This window comes from Musa acuminata, chromosome BXJ3-8 (assembly GCF_036884655.1).
Source record: "Musa acuminata AAA Group cultivar baxijiao chromosome BXJ3-8, Cavendish_Baxijiao_AAA, whole genome shotgun sequence".
Classification (NCBI taxonomy): Eukaryota; Viridiplantae; Streptophyta; class Magnoliopsida; order Zingiberales; family Musaceae; genus Musa; species Musa acuminata.
The window spans coordinates 32,354,378-32,378,357 of NC_088356.1; the positions used below are offsets into that span (position 1 = coordinate 32,354,378).

The 23,980-nt window shown below is 36.1% G+C and overlaps 2 protein-coding genes across 3 annotated transcripts; both read left to right on the forward strand.

Moving 5' to 3' along the window:
- Positions 1–8,268: 8,268 nt before the first annotated feature.
- On the forward strand, positions 8,269–11,239 carry LOC135645178 (large ribosomal subunit protein eL34-like). The gene is made up of 4 exons (XM_065163307.1): positions 8,269–8,421; positions 8,571–8,650; positions 10,571–10,680; positions 10,778–11,239. The coding sequence occupies exons 1-4, from the start codon at positions 8,343–8,345 to the stop codon at positions 10,869–10,871; spliced, it is 363 nt and encodes a 120-aa protein (XP_065019379.1). The 5' UTR covers positions 8,269–8,342; the 3' UTR covers positions 10,872–11,239.
- A 1,059-nt stretch (positions 11,240–12,298) lies between these two features.
- On the forward strand, positions 12,299–23,884 carry LOC135646009 (DNA-directed RNA polymerases IV and V subunit 2-like). Of its 2 annotated transcripts, none has more exons than XM_065165048.1 (8): positions 12,299–12,436; positions 12,858–13,388; positions 14,311–14,517; positions 16,314–17,194; positions 18,323–18,614; positions 19,696–20,643; positions 21,724–21,995; positions 23,198–23,884. In XM_065165048.1, the coding sequence occupies exons 2-8, from the start codon at positions 12,894–12,896 to the stop codon at positions 23,697–23,699; spliced, it is 3,597 nt and encodes a 1,198-aa protein (XP_065021120.1). In that variant the 5' UTR covers positions 12,299–12,436; positions 12,858–12,893; the 3' UTR covers positions 23,700–23,884. The 2 variants fall into 2 exon arrangements, with proteins under 2 accessions (XP_065021120.1, XP_065021121.1); XM_065165049.1 differs by having other exon boundaries at positions 12,315–12,436; positions 12,876–13,388.
- Positions 23,885–23,980: the final 96 nt, after the last annotated feature.

Here is a 23,980-nt window from a genome sequence, read left to right on the forward strand (position 1 = left end):
GGCAAGTCGTTGAAGCAGGAGAATCAAACATTGGATTGGAGAGCATCATGTCAGAGATTGGACGTCGAGCCGAAGGATTGGTCGATGTGCTGAAGGTTAAACTTCGTGCCATAAGTTCAGGTATCAGGCTAGAAGGATCGGGTATTGCATTAAGAAGATCAGATGTTGTGGGAGATCAACATATTGATGGATCGGGCAATACGCTGAAGGAAAGGACGATGTGCCGGAAATTCAAACAAAGTGTCGGATAAACAGATGACATGCCGGACAATGTGTTGAAAACTTCATGATTGTAATTAGAGTTGTTAAGTCTTGATTGAAGTCATTTAAAGTCAATTAAGTTGGTTTTGGGCATAACCATGCCAACTTGATTAGAGCCCATTGGGACTAAACCAAAATCAAATTGGGCATGTTGGAAGGCCAATTTAGTGACCTGGGGTTGAGCTAGGTGGTGGTACGCTAGGCCCAAGTGGTGGTACCACTTGAGAGTTGGAAAGCATTTCTAGGAATCCTGATGATAGTATCGTCTAGGCAAGTGGTGGTATCCCCAAATCCTAGGTTCTCAAGCTCTAGGAGGCAGTAATACCTGTTGAATCTCAGATTTTGATAATAAAACCAATTGATAGAGTTTATCTGATCTACGTTTTGAGTGATGTAGGAAGCTTCGATCAGGAAGAGACAATTAAGGTAAGAAGAATCATGTTGGGCCGGAATGGAATATGTTAAAAGATTGGACGTCGAGCCAGAGGATCGTTCGATATATCGGAAGAAGGCTTTGGGCCATGGATTCGGGCATCGGGCCAAGAAGAGCAGAAATTACACTAAGAAAATTGGAGTTGTGGAGGTCAATTGGCCGATTGTGCAATAGGTCGCAAGAGAGGACGATGCACCGAAGAATCGGACGAAGCGTCGATGAACCAATGACATACCGGACAATATTTGATTCAAGCTTTGTAATAATTTTCTAGATCAAAGTTTTTAAGTGTGCAGGATTAACTATGATAGCGATCAAGGCATAAAGCAAAATGAAGTCCCGGAGTCAAGAACGAGATTCCGTTGGGAGTTCGAGAGTTCGTCGGAAGTGCAAACGTTCGTCGGAAGTTCTGCCGGAATTAACCGAGAAGTCCAGGAGCTTGCCAAAGAAGCTCATCAGAACTTACCAAGAAAATCATCGTGAAGTCCAAGAGCTTGCTAGAAGTCCGCTAGAACATTTCCGAAAAATCATCGGAAGTTCGTTGGAAGATCGCTGGAAGAAACCTAGACTAACCGGACTTAATTTACTTATTATATACCTTAAAATTCATAATTAGTACATAATTGGGTTAAAATTGGGCCAACTCAATTAGGGGCCAGTTGGGCTGTGTTGGGCTAAGTGAAAGGCCCAAACAGTGACCCAACAGGTGGAACCGTCATGGCATAGTCTCCGAGACTGTGTCAAGTGATGGTACCACCCAGACACAGTCTCCAAGACTATTAGGCGATGGTATCGTTAGACTGGGCAATGGTATCACCCAATGGTAAGGTGTGTTAGAACCCTAGTAGATTCTAAGCTTGGGGTTAGTCTCTTTAGGGGATCGGCCTCCTTAGAACTCTATAGGGGTTCCTTCCTCCCAGGTTGCTGCTCAAAGGTTGATAAAAATATTTATCTATTCCTTGAGAAAAGAGGATGAATGCATGACTATTTATAGGGCTAATAAACCCCAACTCCTAATATGACTCATACGCAAGACTCTTATTTCTAACCAACTTCTAATAGGACACCTACTCTAAGAAGCAACCTTCAAACTAATCCTAACCTTAGCCGACCTCTTCACCTCTTTAAGAGGGGTCGACTAGGTAAGTTTTACATGAATGCCCCTTTCAATGAAACTCAATTAAGACTCTCCTAGCTAGAGTCCTAATAGGGTACCAAGCAGTGGTACCACCAGACTAGGCGATGGTACCGCCCAATGTCAGTACTACAGGCGATGGTACCGCCATAACCCGGAAAACCCGGTATAAGACATTTTTAAGCTCCAAGTTTGAATCCACTTGAGGCTTATAAATACCCCTCTCATCCCTGGTTAACACACACAATAATTGAGAGAAAAAAGAAACAAAAACGTTGTTGTAATCTTGTGAGAACTTCTCTCAAGCTCTAAGTATTAGTCTTGTTTAAGAGAAGAGTGAAGGGGGTTGTAAAGGTTCTTTTCTTAACACACACAATAATTGAGAGAAAAAAGAAACAAAAACGCTGTTGTAATCTTGTGAGAACTTCTCTCAAGCTCTAAGTATTAGTCTTGTTTAAGAGAAGAGTGAAGGGGGTTGTAAAGGTTCTTTTCTGAACCTATCAAAAGGAGAATCGAGGTGTAAATAGGTATTTGATTTTTGCCCTTTGAAGGAATATCGTTAGTGGATACTGATGGCCTCGACAAAAGAGGAATCGAGAGTGAATGTAGGTTACGACGACCGAACCATTATAAAATCTGATTTGTATTTTTGCTTTGCTATTTATATTTATTGCAAACTACTATACTTCCTCATTACTTTAGCTGCACACTCTTATGAACGTGTTTCAAGTTAACATCTTTTCGAAATCGGTTTTAATCGAACGAAAGATTTTCGAACCGGCATAATTTTATCTGCTGCACTAATTCACCCCCCCCCCCTCTCTCTCTCTCTCTCTCTTAGTACCGACTCATTCCTAATAATACTACCCAAGTAAGCGATGATACCACTAGAGCCCAGGTTCCTAAGCGTTGTACGGTGGTAGTACCACCACCAATACCCCGAAAATCCGGAGATTTAAATTTTTGGCTCCATTTTTAAAGCTATTTAGGGTCTATAAATACCTCACTCGTGCTTGCTTGATGGAAGCATGAAACCTTGTGATTCAAAGTGTGTAAACTCTCTTGAAAAGTATTAAGTCTCTTCCTCTTTAAGTTTTTTAGTTATTCTAAGGGAGGTGCAGGGTTTTCTTGTAAAAGAGAGGTGTGAATATTCTCTCGTAAGCCTATAAAAAGGAGAAAGAGTTGTAATAAGGGTAGTTGATCTTTGCCTATTGAAAAGAAGATCGGTAGTAAAAGCAGGTGGCCTCGAGGGAAGAAGAATCGAAAGTGGACGGGATGATCGAACTACTATAAATTTGGTTTATTTTTTCTTTATGTTTTTCCTTACTATTACTAAATAATTTAGTTGCTCACTACCCCTACTCATATTATAAGTTAAACGAATTTTCGATACGTATTTTTCAATCGAAACTTTATTTTGGTAACACTAATTCACCCCTCTTTTAGTGTCTTCACGATCCTCACAAGTGCATTTGTAGATCAAATAAAAATTTTCTGAATGACATAAAAATGTACATATTGTAAATTTAATCTATCGTTATTTAATTTTAATTTTTTATATTAAAATTATTTATATAATGATAGTATAATTATGATTTTTATGTTTATAATTTCTACTCAAGCATGACTCTACTTTACGTGAAGAACTTATCTTGTAATCGGGGTGATTGTTGATATGATGGGACGTGGTCTACTACAGTTGCAAGGCCAACTTTTATATTCTTGTAGGTTCGTAGCTTTCTTCCACCACATTGTGGATTTATACCCTACCACCTTCTATTATATCTGAAGGGGTGAATACAAAGGGAAATCACTTCTTTTGTCATTAGATATATATTCTGAGATTAATGGGTTGGGTCGGTGTTTAGCAGGCTTGTTGCTCGGGGTGGGCCTCAAATACTTGTTCAATAATACTTGACAAGTTAACCCGTTGTTAACCTGTTTGGGTCTATTCTAATGAGAGTCTGATTCATGTTTCTCTTAGCAAAATCTATATCATGTTAGTTCTTAACATATTCGTGTCATATTATGGATTCAATTGAAGCTATCTGCATAGTCTTGCATGTTCAGTTTTGGGGATTTATATAACTAATCTCATGTTGGTCCTTATAAAGATTTATTATTTATTTTATTTTGCTTTTTTACTATATCCTAATTAGAAGAGACTACTTATACAAGGCAAGCATCACCTTATAAATAACAAACCTCAAATCCAATATGGCTATGGTTAGAGACTAGTATTTGCTTTTAAAGACTAATTATAAATCCTATATAACTAGGGGTTTTAAGTTTATTAGATGGAGGCCTTCAATTCTTCTTCTAAACACCCTATATTACATAGATCATTTTAATGAAGGCTAAGGAGCTTTAGCTTTAGTATGATTTCTTAAAGTCTATGTCATTATGGAAGATTAAAGTATTGAGGGAAGAATAGAATACAAAGCTTCCACTAATTTTATGCTTATTTATTATCGAGTGGACAAGAAAGAACCTAATGGGTGGCTTGGGTGCAAGTTGCATCATCTTGAGATAAATAGACCAACAGCTTAACATGGAGCAAATTAATGACTCGGAGATGCAATTTTTGACCAACTCTTGCTTTATAGATAAAGTCCAACATGATTGATATTTTGACTTGGGATGCATGCCACTAACTTACAGGTCTTGGGTTGGTTGCTTCGTGCAGCCGTCCACATTGTTTATGGCGATTCGATCCGATCGAGTGCTAGGTTGGTTTCCCAACCGAAACCAACCATCTATGGCATGGTGCAAACCAGTCTTTTGTGGGCTGGTCAACCATTTATTTACTTTGAAATATAACCATCTCTATTTCTCTTTTCCATACGTAAATCTTGTTTCAATTACATGTTCGTAGATTATGAAAATTAAATCAATAAAATAATATAGATTAACACAAAGATAAAAGATTAATCAAAGAATAAAAACATAGGTGTGATACTCATCGTCTCCATCTTCTCCCTTTTGATGACTTATAGGATGGATATCCTATTTCTCCAAATAAACATAATCATAATTTAATTAGGAGTATAACATATGTATTCATGGAAAATAACATCTCAACTTGTGAAAATTTATTTAAAGGCATATACCCCCAAAATACATTTTCAAGCTCATTAGTAAAATTTATTTTTAGGTTAAACATTGTAACATAATATAAACAATCAAACACACGCAGAGTATTATAAATATGTGGTCGATTAGACTTCAAATGGTGTATTTCTATAGAGGAGGGGTGTAGGTAAAAATGTTTAATAAGGTAACTTGCGGTTAGCACTCTCTCCCAAAATGTTAATGGAAGATGAGATTAAAATCTTAAGGATTGGGTACATTTAAGGGGTAATAGTGTTTGTGTTTTACGGCTTCATTTTGTTAGCACACAAAGATACAATTATGCTTATAAAAAAATTCATAATCACTGAAAAACTTGCATAAAAATTGAACTCGCTCCAATTATCTACTTGAATTAGTCTAAACTTTCGACCGAATTAGTTTTCAACAAAAGCAAAAAAAAAAAAAAAGATTTTAAAAGAGTTTACAATTCTCATTTAAAGCGTATGAGATATATACATATGTTCCTATTACCTACAATAGTACAAAAAAAAATATTTGAATGAGAATGAACTCAAAGAATTATTTCAAGTGGTTCAATAATAGAAATTAAACTTAGATAAAAAAAATGGTCTAGTATGTTCAACTAAAGGGTAAATATCATAAAAGTTATTAGAGCAAATCAAATTTCAGAAATCTATGCCATAAATCGTATTATAAAGATAAATTATTAGCTTTTAGGATGAACAATATTTTATGAAAAAATAATAGAGAATATTATGCTGTCTCTTTTTTTATTGGTAAATTTTATAATGAAATTTTTTTAAAAAAATAATTGATTGAATAATTTAAGGATTTAGTCCTCTTGTTGGCCGATAATAAATTGACATAAAATGAAGAAACAAAAAGAACACCCAAAAGAATATTTTTTTATCCGTTTGGTAATCCATGTTATATATAATAAGTTGAAAGATAAAATAATATGATCTATAGCATCACTATCAATGATCTATTTATTTGAAATCGTGGAATCAATATGAGATAAAAGATCGAAAGGAATATTTATCCTCCAGCTAAATGCTACCATTGCTTAATAGAAATAAGAGTTATTGATATTGTTCATAAGTGAAAAGTGGAGCCTCTTACTATAAGGTAGATGCTTCCATTTTATTTCCTAATTTATTATTTGTTTTTATGAAATTTATGTTCAATAACGTAGTTAGGTAAATAATATCATCTATCTATGGTGAGGATGTTCTTGTTCAAGTGACCATCTTCTTTTATTTTATTTGATTTGATGTGTTATTAGTATGCCTTTTTTTTTGGGAACTTACCAATATGACCTCTCTAGAAAAGATCAATTATAATAATCATCTTGAAAAATCATCAAAGGAACCTTTCTAATAATAAAATTACAATTGTATAAGGAAAATCTGAGCATGAATAACAGAGTCATTCAAACCCATGAACAATTGAATTATCTATTAACAAGGATCTATTAATCGATCCATTATTGAAACTTGTCTTATTTTTTAAATCGAGAACTAACTCCAATCATCTGATTTATCATTATATAATGGATGAACAAGAAAAGGATTGGAAGGATCCACATAAAAGATAAAGTTATCAGATATCTTATTAAGATATACAACTACTATGTCCACTATGATTACTATAACTTCCACCTTTAAAAGTTTTGATGCAATGCTTATGACTTTTGTCTTTTCAAGAGAGACTTCACCCGATATACAAATGACTTTAAATTAATAGTGATACACAAGAATATGTGTATCTTGGACTCTAAATTATTTTGCTGGCTTAAAAAAATATTTTAAAACATTCTTAGGCTATTTATAGAAACATGTGCATGATTTGAATTCATATAAATAAGATTTTTTTTATAAAATATATTCCTACTATGTGGAAGTTGTTATGTAAAAGATGATATTTATAACATGATACTGTTGAAGATTGAGATGATATTCTTAATTCTTGAAATAATCCATGTACCTTTAAAGTAATTCACTTGTAATATCAATAAGGGTAACATATTTTGCTACGCTTGCAACAATAATTTGTTTGTTTCATAATCACCTAAAAAGAAGTAATATACAATGGTATAACACCTATCGATGATATTACCTGTCGAATAATCAATTGAATAGATTCTTCGAATGACATATTACATTTTTTTTCTGTACAACATAAAATCTGAAGTACAATAGTACAATAGCTAATGAACACTAACATAAATTAGCTAACTAATTTAACCATATATAAAATAGAGCTAAGAAAATTAAATGTATGTAATATGTTGGGATATTGTGACAGTAAGACGGGATATGTCGGAATTATTTTGAAGGTCTCAGAGATAGCACATAGCTTATCATTTGGTTCAATGGTATTAATTAATTCTCCATCTACTACTTTATTGTCAAACAGTGTTAATTCCATGCAATTTATTTTGACTAGCACAGCTTGAAGAGTTTGAGATGTTTCATTTCAAATTATTTGTGGGTAGTTTTATGTTTCTGATCTTACTACCACGTTATTAGTCAAATCCAATGCATGTACTCTTAATAACATGAGATTAATCTATAACTTATCTCCAGACACATCTTATACCAAATTTATATTAGTTAATTCATCTAACAATTAAGCCAAGACGACATATATTATTGATTTATTCTTTGCAATTCCTTCAATTCTAACCGAAGCGTCAAAAAGTCAAAAATTGAGTTTCCCAAAAAAATATATTCTCAAAATAATTGAGACGAGATTAAAGTAAGGTCTTCGTCTTCGCAGACTATACTTAGAGCTTGGATCTCATAAGATTGATTAGAGGAGCTATTTGTAAACAAGGAAGAAAAGTTTCAGTTGAAATTTCTTCTTATGACCGTCTTTGACATTAAGGATTAAAGTACTCATGCCAAATAGTAGTTTGTCACAAGTTTGAACCAAATTTACTTATCACAATTTTCAAACTAATTTTACGGTGCAAGGTAGAAATAAAATGGAAATCATATTAAATATTGAATTCCACTGGTCGATTAATCAATTAATTAATTTATTGTATGGAAAATTTATTTAGAAATTCACTCACATCTTTGATTCAATTTGTCAAAATAAAATGCAAAAGAAAATGGGTATCCATACAACAATAACAACAAAACTATAAATTCTTAATTATTTGTCGTCAAAGTCAACTCTGCCTCACTCTTCGTCTTCGGTCGGTGAAAATAGAAAAAATGATGACCGTCGGATCAAATAAACGAAGTCCGTTGGATCTAGGTCATCTTTCTGCTTTTTTTTTTTTGGCTGCGGCCGGCTCCTTAAATAGCCGCATCCATCACTTTGGTCTGCTCCGCTTGGTGGTTTAGAAGAGGGTGGAGGTGGCGCGGGCGGAGAAAGGGAGGGAGAAACAGAGATAAGTGGGAAGGCGAGATGGTGCAGCGCTTAACGTATCGGAAGAGGCATAGCTATGCCACCAAGTCGAACCAGACTAGGGTTGTCAAAACCCCAGGTCAGTATCCCATCTTGGCCTCCCTCATCTGCTTTAGGGTTTGCCTGATCTTTGTTAACTTCTGATTCTCTACTCAATTTTGTTTTCCTTTTCTTGGGAGCTCATTTGTTTGATCCGATCTTGCTAATGACGTTGATCCGAAAGCGCAGGTGGGAGGCTTGTCTATCAGTACACAAACAAGAGGGCGAGTGGGCCAAAATGCCCTGTGACTGGCAAGAGGATTCAAGGAGTATGTTTTTCCTTGCTTTGAATTCATATGTTAACTAACTTTTAACACTTTGGAATTCCATATTTGCCCTTTTGCTTCTGTTTCGGACTTGTTACTTGTAGTAGCATCGGATGATTTCTCGTTGTTTACATGAGTTAAATGGTAGATGAAGGCGATTCACTTTGTTCATTTCGTATTCGATTTAGTATTACTCGGCAAGCGTTTTAATTTACAAGAGGAACATGTTCTGCAGTAATGTAACGTTAAAATGAAAATGTCAATGCTTATCAGACTTTGGTACCTTCTTCACGTTTTATGTTGTTGATGTGCCTTACAATCCAGAAGTTAATCATATCTGTTTGCCAAAACCTTAAAAAGAATGTTTTTGTCTTGTGCTTGCTTATGGTATTCTTGTTTCCGTTTGTGTAAAATTCTTTTTTGATCAAAATTGTCATGTTCCACTACATTGCTAGTCTACCTTGGCTGGTGGTCCTAACTTTGTGGAGCTTGTATCCATAATTATGACAACACGAAAGCTTCAAGTTGTTCTAGCATATCATAATTCTTTTGCTTCTACTGAAGGCATTTAACTTTTTTATCAATTCAATTTATAGGTGTCTCTACTCATTGTAGAGGCTGGTCCCAACAGCAACAAATTCATGCGACCCAACTTTTTGGGGTTGTGATTTTTCCTGCCATTTAGCGACGATGGCAGAGATTTATATTCATAAAAATTTGCCTAAGTTGTAGGCTGGCTTTTAGCTATCTAATGCCACACTCTTCCTTTATCTTTCCTTGTGACCCTCAATGGCAAAGACTTAACAATAAGCATGCATAAGTAGGGTTATTGTTGAGGCTAGTAGATAACTTTTAATTAATTAGATATGAACATGGTTCACAATTTGAGGGTGATGGAGGTAGGAGACGGTGGTGGTAAAGTTGGACCTAGTGTTAGGGAAGCTGGGGGGTTGGAAGCTGGACAAAATACTCAAGAGGGAGAAAGGGATAACCAGCATGGATCGTGCAAGTTTTCATTAAATCATCTAAAGAACATGACCAAAAGCCCTGGATAAGAGCTTTAGTTATAGGTTTTGAGCCCTTGTACCTTAAAGAAAAGAAATAAGAACAAACAGTACAAATATAATAATTTTAACATTTATTCTTATCTTTTACTAGGTATTGGATTCATATTGTTGCCTGTTTTCGATGATTTTGATCAACTTCTAGCTTTCAGACTTCCAGCTTCTTTTTGTTAACCTGAAACTATCTTATCACGGGGTGAGCCTGTGACCCTTGTTCTTCCATTCTGTTTTTCTCTTCATTTCTGGTTGCAAAATCTGAATCGACATTGTATGCCATATTTATTAGGATATTAATTGATTTCAATCTAGAGTCGGTATGGTTCTCGTGCACTGGTGGTAAATCTAGGCCGCTCTTTGTGGGATTCTTGATGGATGTCCATCGCTCTATAAAAAACTGTAATCAGCGACAGATTTAGAGCAGATCTGGATCTCAAAGAGACATGACCTAAGTTTAAGCCCCAAATAGGAAACCTAGATCTGTTTAATTTTAATTAAGGGTAACTGATCTCAATAGGATATATTCTCATTCCAAGGTATATGTTTGTTGCACAATGGATCAGTTATTTTGGCCCATCTTTGACAAAGGTCTTTTTAGTGTATGCAGTTGCATCAGTTAGTAGAAATGTCTGAAGCATGATTATCGTTATCGAGTGACATTTTTTTCTAGTTTTTTTTTTTCTGATTCTTTTCTGAGAACTATCATTTTGTTGTTATCTGTGCTTTTGTGTAATCTCAATGAACTTTGTTGTGATTTACTGTGACTTGGTGGGTTGGTGTGAATCTGTGGCAAACAGGTTAAATCTAATATAACTAGTAGAATGTTTTTTTTCTTTATTTGATGGTTGTTTTGTACTTGCAGATACCTCATCTAAGACCTGCTCAGTACAAGAGGTCTAGATTGTCTAGAAACCGGAGGACTGTGAACCGTGCATATGGTGGAGTCCTATCTGGAAGTGCTGTTAGAGAAAGGTTAGCAATTAAATGCTCTTGAACATCATGATTCCTGGGTTTTTTCCCCCCAATTTTGTTAATATTTCTGTTATCTGGTTTTATTTTGGTTTGGTAGGATTATCAGAGCATTTTTGGTTGAAGAGCAGAAGATTGTCAAGAAAGTTCTGAAGATCCAAAAGGCTAAAGAAAAACAAGCCACAAAAAGCTAGACAAGGACAAATGAGCATTAATGCTCCGAGTTTTTATTTATCGAGGATAAAATTTCGACAAGAATGTTTGTTATGCGTGAACTATCTTTCTCATACTTGTATTTTCAGTTGGCAATATCTTTGCAAAGTAACTATTGTGCCGTATCAGAATTGTTGCCACTGCAGCCTCAGTTTCTTGTCGTGGAAGGAGTGGAATTATGGCAATCTTCGAAGCAGATTTCAAGTAATGATTTCTTCAAGCTCCTTGAAAGACTAAATTGTGTTAGGTTGAAACGCAGCAGTGAAATTGTGAAAAGCTTCAACTGGCATGTATACCGCGACATGATTCTTACAGTGAAAAATGTCACTGCCGTGGCTTTGTTTCTTTATACGCGTTGTCCATGTAGTTACAGTAAAATTGAAGTCTCAGGCACAAGAGAGAAAGGACTAGGAACCACGCTAAAATGAAAAGGAAAACCAGCGTTCCTCTCCCTGCAATGTGCAGTTGCTATTGCGGCAGGCTGTGGCTTTATTATGTATTTTCGAAATAGCTTGAAGCGTGTGAATTAACTACTACTATCGTGGCTCTTGATGGGGGAGAGTTGCAGGTGAATCTGGTGCTATTGTCAAGTGAAAGCTTCTTTGTTGGCCAGACTGCAGCACGAATGCCACGTCAGTCACTGCCAAGGCAGCTGCTTCCTGAGAATACGAATTAAAAATAGCATGGTGTGTCATGACTTTTTATTTTATTTTTTGTGACATATAATATAAAAAAATAATGAATAACTTATTATTTAATCCAAATGTGATATTTTAATTTTTAATTGTATTTTGAAAGTAAAATTTGGCCGATTGTAGTACAAACTCTAGGATCAATCCCAGTCCTGCGAACATTGATCTGCAGGAGATAAATCTTTCTTTTCAGTTTCAACTGTATTCATTTTAAACATCATAAACAGTTTTTAATGAATGTGCATTCAATGACCGCAGTCTCATCCGATTTGGCTCATACCGACTGGTATATACTGATCCGAATCCGAACCTTTCGGATGGTTAAAATTAGGCTCTGGCGATCGCTTGAATCAGATCAGACCGATTTAAATGTACATTCAACGGCTCAGGTGAGCTTTGAGTTTTTCTTGATGAAAAAAATTCATCTATTTAGGGAGAATAACAAATGTGTTGATTTATCGACGATTTATACAAGAATCAAATTAGTTTCTTTTAATTGGAGAGAAAATTTATCCCTGTGTTTTATAATTTTTTATGTGCTGATCTCTATCCCTTTTTTAACTTAATATAGTTTCTCTCATTACTTTGAACAAAAAAACAAAAAAAACAAAAAAAAATCTGGCGAGTTCGAACCCGATCCCATCAATTCAAAGTCACTTAACCCCCTCTGGTTTAAACTCTGATCTAACTAATCCCTGATTTAAATGAAAGTTACTTAACCCCCTCTCTCCTCTCTCTCTGCTCCGTGGAAACCTAATCACCGCGGGAGACTTGATCGGCAATCCGACTCCTTGCCGGCGACTGGCATTGCGCAAGACGGCCCTCCAGCGGCGCCTTCCCTCTCGCGAACGACGGTATATCGTCCTCTTTGCCCTCCCTCTCTTTCACCACTGTGCGCCTCGCCCTCCTTCCTCTCGGTGTTGCTCTCCCTCTTGCCACTGGTTCTGCTGTCTCCCCCTACACCCCCCCCTTCTCTGTCTCCACAGCAGAGCAACCGCCAGACTCCCCACCCTCCTTTGTCTCTGTTCCTCTCTGCTTCTTCACCCGACAGCCCCCTCTTCTCCTCTCAGTCCCCTCCCGACCAGCACCGACAGCCCCCCTTCTCTGCTTCTTTCTCTCCCCGACAGCCCCCAATCGATGTTAATTATTGTTAATAATAGTTAACTTTTGTTCATTATAGTTGACAACGCTGTTTTTATACTAACTTGTTGTTTATGGAGGGTTGCTGAATCTTGTGCTCACTCCATGAATCTGATGATTAATGTATTCATTCAGGGCCATATTTTGTTCTAGGTCTTTTGGCATTCATTGATGGACGAGGAGGAGCCGCCTAGTGGAAATGGATCAGACCTTGAATCTGGCTTTTTGAAGGAAGATCATGGGAAAAGCCAAGCTGGGCCTGAGTCTATGGATATCGATTCCCCAACTAAAGGGAGTCTAGATAGCGACTTGAACATTGGAAACTTGGAGAAGTTCTGCAAAGAGGCAGCAAGGGCTTTCTTTAAGGAATGGGGCCTCATTAATCACCAGATAAGCTCATATAATGATTTTGTTGAGCATGGGATTCAAGATCTCTTTGATACCCTTGGTGACGTCGTTGTCGAACCGGGATATGATCCTTCGAAGAAAGGGGATGGTGCATGGAGACATGCATCGATCACTTTTGGAAAAGTTAGGCTAGAAAAGCCTGAATTTTGGCCTGAGAAGAACGACATAGAGGAGGGATCACTTAAATTGTTGCCTAGACATGCACGTCTTCAGAATATGACATATTCTTCCCAAATGAAAGTTAAAGTGAGAGTTCAGGTCAGCAAGTTAGTTGTTCTTGTTTTCATTACAATCTCATTAATTTGCAGTTTTAAAATTATCATGGTGTTCTACAATCTTTCGATTTTTAGTGAGAAGAATCCATCTAATAAGGCTTTCATCTCATAAACCTAATGGGACTGCTTGGTATTATAAATTTGATCATATTGTGGTATTATAAATGTTGGATGCATACCATGAATTGCACACTTAGTGAACTCTTTGGTTCAAACTTTATATATTAAATGAGATAATTGTGCTTTTGATCCTTGATCCTTCTTTTTAATTGACATTCTTTCAAGATAAGCATTTTTAGAGCTTTCTCTTCTTAGTGCATTGACTCGTGGTTTCTGATTCGTGTCCTTATACATGCAATGTTTGTATTTTAACTTTTTATAAGACAATTAGTGAGTGTTGCTATGACTCCTAGAGTGAACAATTATGCCAGTTTTAATTTAATATAACAGTTTAAGTAAATGTGAACTATGCTTTTGAGCAATATTGGAGATATATTGTATGAGAAAAAGACTACGTAATTCATTTTTCTGGGTTACACCAGGAAAGTGAGGATTGACAAGGATATCTGTTGTAGCTTCAAAGAGTCAAGTCGTATGCTGATGCTTTACTACAATTATTTTAAATACCCTCATGATGGTGCTTTAGGTTAACCATGCATTAAAATGATATCGGTATACAAATATGTATTGCTTGAACCAGTGTTATCTAAAGGTTCTTCGAAGGTTGCCACTGTGTAAATTGTGTCCAGCAAGTAGCAACTGTGAGTTTCATGTTTTTTGAGATGTATAGTGAAGGTTTTCAAGTGATCGAACCTATGCTATTCCCAACAAATCCCATCCCCCGCCCCCACCCACCCCCCCGGGGTCTTTTCAGGATTGAGAATTGTCAATTGCATTCTTCTCAGGTATATGTACAAGAAAAAAGTGACAAGGCCAAGATTGGCAACAGCTCATATATTCAGAAGCGAGTGCAGAATGATGATGAAGGGGAAATCACAATAGGAAGGTTGCCTGTGATGGTGCAATCAAATCTTTGCTGGTTGAGTGCACTTGGCAAAAGTGATTGCCTTTTTGATTCAGGTGGCTACTTCTTGATCAAAGGGATGGAGAAGGTAAATATATTAGCATGACTTTGTTGCTGTAAGAAATAAGTTTACATGTTTAATTTGATAATATATCTAATATTAGTTTTGTTTTATGATTATCATTATTCTTTGTATGTTTCCACGAGAAGACTCATCATTGGAGTATCATGTATTGGTTGTATGTTCTATTGTAATTTGTTACTAGTGCCTATTGATTTAGATCAAAAGTTGATCTGATAATGTTGTTGTGGAGGTTGTTCATAATATATCTTGAGTTTCTCATAATCTGCAATTAAATGATGGAAGTAAATTGTTGTATAGAATATTTTACCACATTAAGTCCACTATATCATTTCACATATAACATCCAAAACAATTCCTTAAATTCCTTCCTGATCAATTTAGAACTATTTAACTTTGTTAGGGTGGACTTCAGTATGGAAGCCACTGAAGTCGATCCTGATAATTGTATAGAACTAATGCTCTTCGTTTGACATAGTTTTTTTATTATTTATGTATCAGGTATTCAGGTTGGCTAGAATTAACTTTTAGATTTATTAATCTAAATCTAGATTCACTATGGTGCCTGAAGGACCACAATAAGTGCATAGGCATCTAAATATCTAATAGCTAAATTCTTCATAATTAATGGGGGACCATTTCTGTTTGATTGGATTTCTCTGACATATTGTTTCGGCTGACATTGGGTCCTCTGAGTCCTTTATGTTCTTTTTCCTTTTTCTTTGGGTTTCTTATGGACTTATAATGTTTTTTGTGCTATGCTGCTTCAAATCATTTGTTGGTCATTGATCACAATATAATGGTGCACAAAAATAATTGCTCAGAACATGTACCTATTACAAATTAAGCAATTGCTTAGGATGAATTTGAGATTGTGCTTAGGATATCGTTTCATTATTATGGGAGTGATATCCTATTGTTTGTTTTCTTGATTTAACTCCTTGACATCTCTTACCTTCTTTCTTTATACCTTTTCTCTCTTTATTTTTTTTATTTTTCTACCGGGTAAGTGCTGCCCCTGTTTATTATTAAAATTTTCTATAGATTTGTTGATTTTTGGGCAAGATAGAAGCTGATGTGCTCCTTTGCTTCCTTGCTACTATTTGGTCCTGTGGTCTTATTTTTTGGAGGATTGAACAAGTTTTGTGCTTTCTGCATATGCTCTCTTAGGTTCTGAATGGTAAAATTTGTACCATTCTTATGCCAAATGTCACCAGTAATTTGCCCATTTCTATTCTTTATTGTTTTTTATCTTTGTTTACAATCAAACGTCTGTAAGTGTCAACAATCTTTGGTAAACTTTTCAGTTTAATTTATCACCTCCAAAATCATATTTATTTCTGTCAAATGCTGGGTGTATTTCTTGAAAATTGAAGCAGTTATATTGGAAATCCTAACAACTTATCTGTGTCCCACATAAAAGCCTATATGCGGACTATGATCTCTTTCATGTTGGTGATTATTAAAGTTATAGTTGGTTAGGATAAGTTTTTTTTGCTGCAAATTATGTCTGTGCTAGAAAATCTAATATCTTACTTTACTGGTTGAGAATTGTTGTGCAACATGGTGGATTGTGAGAGTATGCTGTCTTATCTTTTTGCTCATCCTCGACCAAAGTATATATGCCTTTTCAATGTTATCTTTGTAGCAAAATTCATACTTTTCTTTTACAATGGTTCCTTTATAGCAGATGTTTTACTTTCGGTTTAAAATGGTCTTTGGAATATGTTCCTTAAAGAAAAATTCTTAATTTCCTCTTTATACAGTGGTAATTTTTTGCCATTTTTATTTCTGTTATACAGACCTTCATTGGACAGGAACAGAGATGTTTAACAAGACTTTGGGTCATTGACAAGCCAGTTGCGACAGTTTCTTATTTGTCCGAAATTAAACGGAAAAGAATATACGTGAAGCTTGTTGAAGCTCCAAAAGCTGAAGGCTTTCACGGAGGCAAAGTTATTAGCGTCTACTTCTTGTATGCCACTATGCCAATTTGGATTATGTTTTTTGCTCTTGGGGCATCTTCTGACAAAGAAGTTCTTGAAATGATTGATCTCAAAGACTGTGATGCTGGTATGATTAACATAATATTAGCAACTATTAAGGATGCTGATGAACAGTTTGAGGGTTTCCGTAGTTTAGACAAGGCTCGTGAGCATGTAAATGCACTGATTAAGAATGCAAAGTTCCCTCCCAGTGAATCCTTTGATGAATATGTTGCCAAGTATCTCTTTCCCAATATTATTGGGCATAGGACAAAGGCTCATTTTTTAGGATATATGGTCAAATGCCTCTTGCTGTCCAGTTTTGGTAAACGGAAATGTGACAACAAGGATGATTTTAGAAACAAGAGGTTGGACTTAGCTGGTGAACTACTTGCTAGGGAGCTACGGGCACATATCAGACATGCTGAGAAGCGGATGGTTAGAGCTATGCAGAGAGATTTGTCTGGAGATAGAGACTTGCAGCCGATTGAGCGCTACTTAGATGCCTCAATAATCACAAATGGTCTAAATCGAGCCTTTTCCACTGGTGCATGGACTCATCCATATAAAAAGACAGAGAGATTGTCTGGCATAGTGGCGACTCTCAGAAGAACAAATCCCCTACAGATGATGTCTGACATGAGAAAAACACGTCAGCAAGTTGCATATGCAGGGAAGGCGGGTGATGCTAGATATCCGTGAGTCCTTGCTTTCTTGTCTCTTCCATGAAGATGTAAGAAATATAATGCTGGCACTTGATGAGCTATTTGCTTTATATCTTTCTTCTATATGTAATAATTTCTTTAAATAGAGAGATGTTGGTTCAAGTAGAATAACATTGCTATGTTTTCTTTTATTCTGTTTTGTTTTTTTTTTCTGAATAAGCAAGGTTGAAGAGAGTTCTTCCAAAGTAGGTGCATATCAGCTATCATGTTTTTCTTTATTGAGTAATGTTGACTGAATATATCCATATGCTTGACCTTGTGGTCCTCATAATTAAATCAGACCATGGGGTTCAGGTTCTAACCAGTATTTATTAGTTAGACTGAGGACCAATATCGGACCATATGGACTCGTAGTTGATCATATGGTCATATTGTTTTTCCAGATGATAATGGGCAGATACTAACAACCATCATGTTCTTTCACAAAGTTCCAAACGCTTGATGAAATATGGGATGTTATTTTTGGATAAATGTTAACTTTTGATCATTTTGATCTTACTAAATATAATGTAGCAGGCTTGATTGCTTGTATAATGGAAAAGGGGGTTCATTCCTTCAATTTAGCTTTAGTCACCTTGTGCATGTTTTAACCAAGGATCCATACTGTGCTGTGTGAGAATGCTATTGGCATGCCCCTCTGATAGGCCAAAAACTCGCTTGGCAATGTGCTGGCAGCATTAGCACATTTCAGCACATATGCCAATAACCTTCCAGTATGGTACTTACTGCATCGCCTCACCCAGCATGACAATTATTTGGTCTTAGTGGTAGTTGTTATCTATAAGATTTCTAGTCATTTCAGATAATTTGTCATTATTAGGGATATTAACAATTAAGCTGATGCCAGTAAATTAAGGAAAAACAAATCTTATCATGCTAGTGCACTAGGCAAGTTATGGCTGGAGAATTTGTTCATTGCACTTTGCTTTTTTAGATTCATACCTTCAGTTTTATACCCAAGAATTTCTTCTTTAACTTATTTTAATGGAGAAATGACACCTGTGATCTCTGTGACCTTGTGGCTAATAATCACAGATAATGAATCTTTTGTTTGTCTGGTGAAGTTTGTTGAAACTTATTGAATGCGTAATATACATGCAGAAATCCATCCTACTGGGGCAAGTTGTGCTTTTTATCGACACCGGATGGGGAGAATTGTGGCCTTGTTAAAAATTTAGCTGTTACAGCTGTTGTTAGCTCCAAAATAATGGAACCCATTTTGGATAAGTTGATTGCATGTGGAATGGAGAAACTGGATGAAATATCTCTATCATCATTGAGCCAAATGCATAAAGTTTTTTTGAATGGTGACTGGGTTGGAGTTTGCCCAGATATGAGCTCATTTGCTGACAGGCTCAGATCTATGCGTCGTGCCAAGTTAATCCATCCGCAGGTTAGTTGATTGTTCCTTTGCATATTGGATATACATAGATTGAAATGTTTATAAGGTTAATGTGATATTGTTACATGGTTGGTTCTTGCTTGCTCATTGTTCAGTTTTGTGTATTTTTACCTTAAGAAAATGGGTTTCTTTTTTTCTTGGTTGCGGGCACTTAGGTTGAACCCTGCGACAAAATCTATATCCATTATAATATATAATGAGGATTTCTTTTTGTAGGTAATCATTAGCATTTTACATATGATGGTTTTGTTACATGGAGAATTAATTAAAGAATTATGTTTCTTATTTTAAGTACACCAATGAATGTGTCTGGAGCATGATCAGGTTAATGACTTTCCAACTAAAAGGTGGCCGCTCAGTGTTACTGCTGGGGTGAGCATCAACATATGCAGCCTTATGTAGCCTCACAGAGAGTTTGTTTTCCATGAACAGTGAACTCATTCTTGCCAACTGAGTTACCTATTAAAAAAAGTAATTTTTTGAAGTACTGGAACAGCAAACCATGCTGTTTACATATAAGAGTATTTTTATCTTTCTATAGAGTCCTTGGCAAAATTGATCATATGAGCTAATTAGCTGGTTTATGATCAGATTTCATATAAATATGAGGCCATGATTTTTTGATCTTGATGGTCCTTATGTTTAGTATTATAAAATTCTTCCAGTGAAGTATTGGAAACACCTCTATACCTTCTTGGCGCTGGCCCATTTAATAGTTTATTTACTAAGGCACCATCACATTGGCTTCTACGATTAGTGCGTGGCTACATTCTGATTTTCCAATAAAATCTGGTCAGACATCACACTGTCCATATATATATCTTCTTCATATAACTGTACCATCATGACTGACCTCACAATTGACAACACCACCCTGTGTAGCACTGATAGCCAGCAAATTCCCTTTGGAGAATACCAAGAGTTTCATGTAAACAACTTGTATAGTCTATGGCTTCTGAAAGATGCTTTTTATTTCTCCTTGTTTGCTATAGAATTGATTGCCTTGTACTTATCTTGGCTCTTGACTATTTTGGAGTGGTTGTTTTGTTACTATATTTCTTTTTTTGCTTAGGTGGAAATAAAAAGAGACAAGCACCAGAAAGAAGTCCGTATATTTACTGATGCTGGAAGAATTCTGAGACCCCTTTTAATCGTGGAAAATTTAAAGAAGATTAGGAATCTCAAGGGAGGGGTTTGTTCATTTCAATCTCTTATGGACCAGGAAATTATAGAACTCATAGGTGTTGAGGAAGAGGAAGATTGCCAAACTGCATGGGGAATCAAGTATCTTCTTGCAGTGAATGAAGGAATTTCTGCTCCAAATTACTCACACTGTGAACTTGATCCGTCTTTCTTACTGGGCTTAAGTTGTGGCATCATTCCCTTTGCCAGCCACAATTTTGCTAGGAGGGTTCTGTACCAGTCTGAAAAGCATTCTCAGCAGGCTATTGGTTTTTCCACGACAAATCCAAGTATCAGAGTAGACACTCTTTCTCACCATCTATACTATCCTCAGACACCACTTTTTAGAACAGTAATAGCTGATTGCCTCGTCAGGGCTGATTATTCTCTCGGCAGAAAAGACAGCAAGACTAGACCAGAGTATTTCAATGGTCAGAATGCTATTGTAGCAGTCAATGTTCACCAAGGGTACAATCAAGAGGATTCATTGGTCATGAATAGGACTTCACTGGAGCGTGGAATGTTTCGTACAGAACACTTCAGGAGTTACAAAGCTGATGTGGACAATAAAGAGCTTACAAAACGTATAAAGCTAAAGGATAAGGTAGCTTTTGGAAAAATAGAAAGCAAAAAAGGACGTGTCGATAGCTTAGATGATGATGGCTTTCCATATATTGGTGCAAGCCTACAAAGCGGTGACATTGTCATTGGTAAGGTTGCAGAATCAGGAGATGATCATAGTATCAAGCTAAAACACACTGAGAAAGGGATGGTCCAAAAAGTTGTTCTTTCAGCAAATGATGAAGGAAAAAACTTTGCAGTTGTGACGTTGAGACAGGTTAGTTGTTGATCTAAATTGAGCTTTAATGTGTCAGCTCTTTCTCTAAATTTTGTCTCGCTGTTGTGAAGTTCAATTATTAAAATTGGGCCTTTCATAAGAACTACCAGTACATGAAGCCAGAAATTTAGCATATGGAAATGACTCCATCTGATATTACATCCAGACTTTTTGTGCAAGTGCCAGAGTAAGATGGCTGGATGGGCACATATAACATCTCTCAGACTTAATCTTGAATTCTAATGTAACATATGTAATATCACTCAACCCTAATCTTGAATTCTAGAACCAGAGACAAAAAGGACATTGGCACTAGTCTTGTCAGTTAGTTTGAATGAAAAAGAAATAAAAGAGATACTTATACCTCAATTATTACAGTAGATAATACTTGTATGAAATAATCTGAGGGTTGTGCATATTTATATCTAATTGAAGGAATAACTTTTTCTCTGTTATCTTCTTGAAACATCATCACAGAAATATCATCAGTAATGCAATCACTCTAGAAAATAACTTTCATTTGCTAAGATGCTCAAGTAATATAAGAGAGATTAATCGAACCATTGTTCCGGACCTGAAAGAATAAGAACACAGAACAATAAGATTATTATTCATCCAAATCATAAATAATATTATTAGAATATGTATTTATTTAAAAAAATGCAATTATTAAGCTTAAGTAACAAAATTCTAAAAAAAATATTTATACTTTTCTATGAGTATTTATATGATCCTTAAAATTAATTTGTTTAGATTGTAGGTTCTTATGATTCTATGAACTGATCCTATGATTCTAGTTGGTGAACCCTATTATGATCCTAGGTAGGAAAGCAAGTTTGACAACCATGTTCTGGACACTTTAAGAAGGTATGTGGAGAGTTATTAACTATTTTATGTTAATACTATTTTAACTGTTTATTTGAATTGTTCTGTTCTGCTTTCCTGCAGAAGAGACTTTTAAATGTTTTTGGTTCTTTGCTTTTCATATTTTGTACAACTATTAACACTTTTACAGGGAGGAACTGCACTTAAAATTTGTCTTTTGAATATAAACTTGATCTTTTTATTGTGTGTATGCAGGTCCGATCTCCCTGTTTAGGGGACAAGTTTTCCAGTATGCATGGCCAGAAAGGTGTCATTGGTTTTTTGGAAACTCAAGAGAACTTTCCTTTTACCCATCAAGGTATAGTTCCAGACATTGTTATAAATCCACATGCCTTTCCAACTCGGCAGACCCCTGGACAGCTTCTTGAGGCTGCTTTGGGGAAAGGAATTGCTTGTGAAGGTTCAAAAAGATACGCTACACCATTCTCCACTGCCTCAGTTGATGACATAACAGCCCAGTTACACAGGTTGGTTATGTTTTATGTTCTTTGCAAATTTGCTTGCTGGTATTAGTTTAGATCATCTTCAAGAGTTAAAGTTAAGTCGCGCTCATGCGGACTATCTTAGTTACATTAAAGTGCTCAACCTAATGTGCTAGGTGTTCAATGTTTCTTGACTTGTGTCCCATAACAAATAGGAAAACTAGGGCTGCCAAAATCTGGTAGAGTTGGTCTTGACTTGGTGGGTAAAACATCTATGTTTACCTTATGATCGTATCTGGCCAGATCCCAACAGGGTCTTTTGGATCCTTTGTGCAAGGAAACTGTGCTTAACCCAGTTTGATGGAGCTAGCTTTCCTGATCTAGACATGATCTGACGCATTAGCCCATTGGGACATCTTAAAAGCTTTGCCCAATCTAGACATGATCTGAATACATTAGCCCATTGGGACATCTTAAATGGATTGGTTTTGGTCCATTAGGTTGAGGTCAAGATCAGGAAATAACCAAAGCGATTGATTCTATTCAGGTAGGATCAGCACTTCTTGAAAAAACAGGTTTTGTTTCAGGTTGGTACCAAACTAGTTTCTGCTGGATGTTTGGCTGTCCCTTCTCAGCATTGTCATTTTTTTCTCCCTTCCCAGCATTGTCATTTTTCCTTTCTGTGAACAAAAATGACAGCATAAAACAATCAGTTCATGCTGAGCAGTTTGAAGTTTCATGTAAACATGCTTTTCATGTCTTCTCCGTTGTGACTTTTGGTTACCATGAAGCGAGTGATTGGTGACTTTAGGTCAGCATGAAACAAGCAATTTATCACTTTAATAGCCATATAAAAAATTCATTTACATCTCTATCAGTGTTAAAGTGTCCAAAATTTTATTACTCATCAAAGCAAGAAATTTCACATATACTCATGTTAAGAAACTTTAAAAGCTTGAACATTTGAACTCAACACATATTTATATACTTTGTATGTGTACATATAGACAGTTTTCTAGTGTTTTGAGGGAAAATATGCATATTCCAATATGGTGAGGGATAATGAAAACTTCGACTTTATAGTTTTTTCTTATTCTTGCTAAGGTTGATTGTGCAGATTCATAAAGAGTTTGCTGATTACTGGTTTTTGAAGCTTTTATTATTCATGTACAAAAATTGCATTGTCTGCTTGAACCAACTCAGATTTTACACCCTCCTATTTAATTATCTACCTTATCAAATTTCAGAGCAGGGTACTCTAGATGGGGAAGTGAAAGAGTTTTAAATGGTCGGACCGGTGAAATGATGCGCTCTATGATCTTCATGGGCCCTACGTTCTATCAGCGGCTGATCCATATGGCCGAAGATAAGGTTAAGTTCAGGAACACCGGACCAGTTCACCCACTGACGAGGCAGCCAGTGGCAGACAGAAAGCGGTTTGGCGGGGTGAAGTTTGGAGAAATGGAACGAGACTGCTTGCTTGCCCATGGTGCAGCAGCCAACCTTCATGAGCGCTTGTTTATGCTGAGTGACTTCTTTCAGATGCACATCTGCCAGAAATGCCAGCGAGCTGTAAATGTTATCTTGCGACCTGTGCCTGGAGGCAAGAAGATTCGTGGTCCATATTGCGGGTTCTGCCAGTCTGGTGAGAATATAGTCCGGATCAATGTTCCTTATGGTGCCAAGCTGCTCTACCAAGAACTCTTCAGCATGGGTATTTGTCTCAAGTTTGAGACCGAGGTTTGTTGATCAAACTTCACCTTTTGAATGATCAATTTATGTGAATGCAGTTGTTATGGAGCACCTTTTGTTTTCAGATGTACGAAAGTTGCTCAAGCTGATCGATCAGATATGACCAACTAAACATATAGTTATTAATGTATTAGCAGAAGATGACTTTTTTTTTTTAATGTTGATGTCAGCTTTTAACTCCAGCAGTATATGCCGCTATGGGATGCTTATTTTGTCGGAATATTAAATGAAACTCTATTATTAGATAAGAGATTGATCTAAAAGTTTTAGTTAAAGTC

Coding starts and splice junctions, on each gene's coding strand:
- LOC135645178 (XM_065163307.1), top strand. CDS start 8,343: ATGGTGCAGCGCTTAACGTATCGGAAGAGGCATAGCTATGCCACCAAG. Junction 8,422..8,570: donor TAGGGTTGTCAAAACCCCAG/GTCAGTATCCCA, acceptor CCGAAAGCGCAG/GTGGGAGGCTTGTCTATCAG. Junction 10,681..10,777: donor GGAAGTGCTGTTAGAGAAAG/GTTAGCAATTAA, acceptor TTGGTTTGGTAG/GATTATCAGAGCATTTTTGG.
- LOC135646009 (XM_065165048.1), top strand. CDS start 12,894: ATGGACGAGGAGGAGCCGCCTAGTGGAAATGGATCAGACCTTGAATCT. Junction 13,389..14,310: donor AAGTTAAAGTGAGAGTTCAG/GTCAGCAAGTTA, acceptor CATTCTTCTCAG/GTATATGTACAAGAAAAAAG. Junction 21,996..23,197: donor ATAACAGCCCAGTTACACAG/GTTGGTTATGTT, acceptor ATCAAATTTCAG/AGCAGGGTACTCTAGATGGG.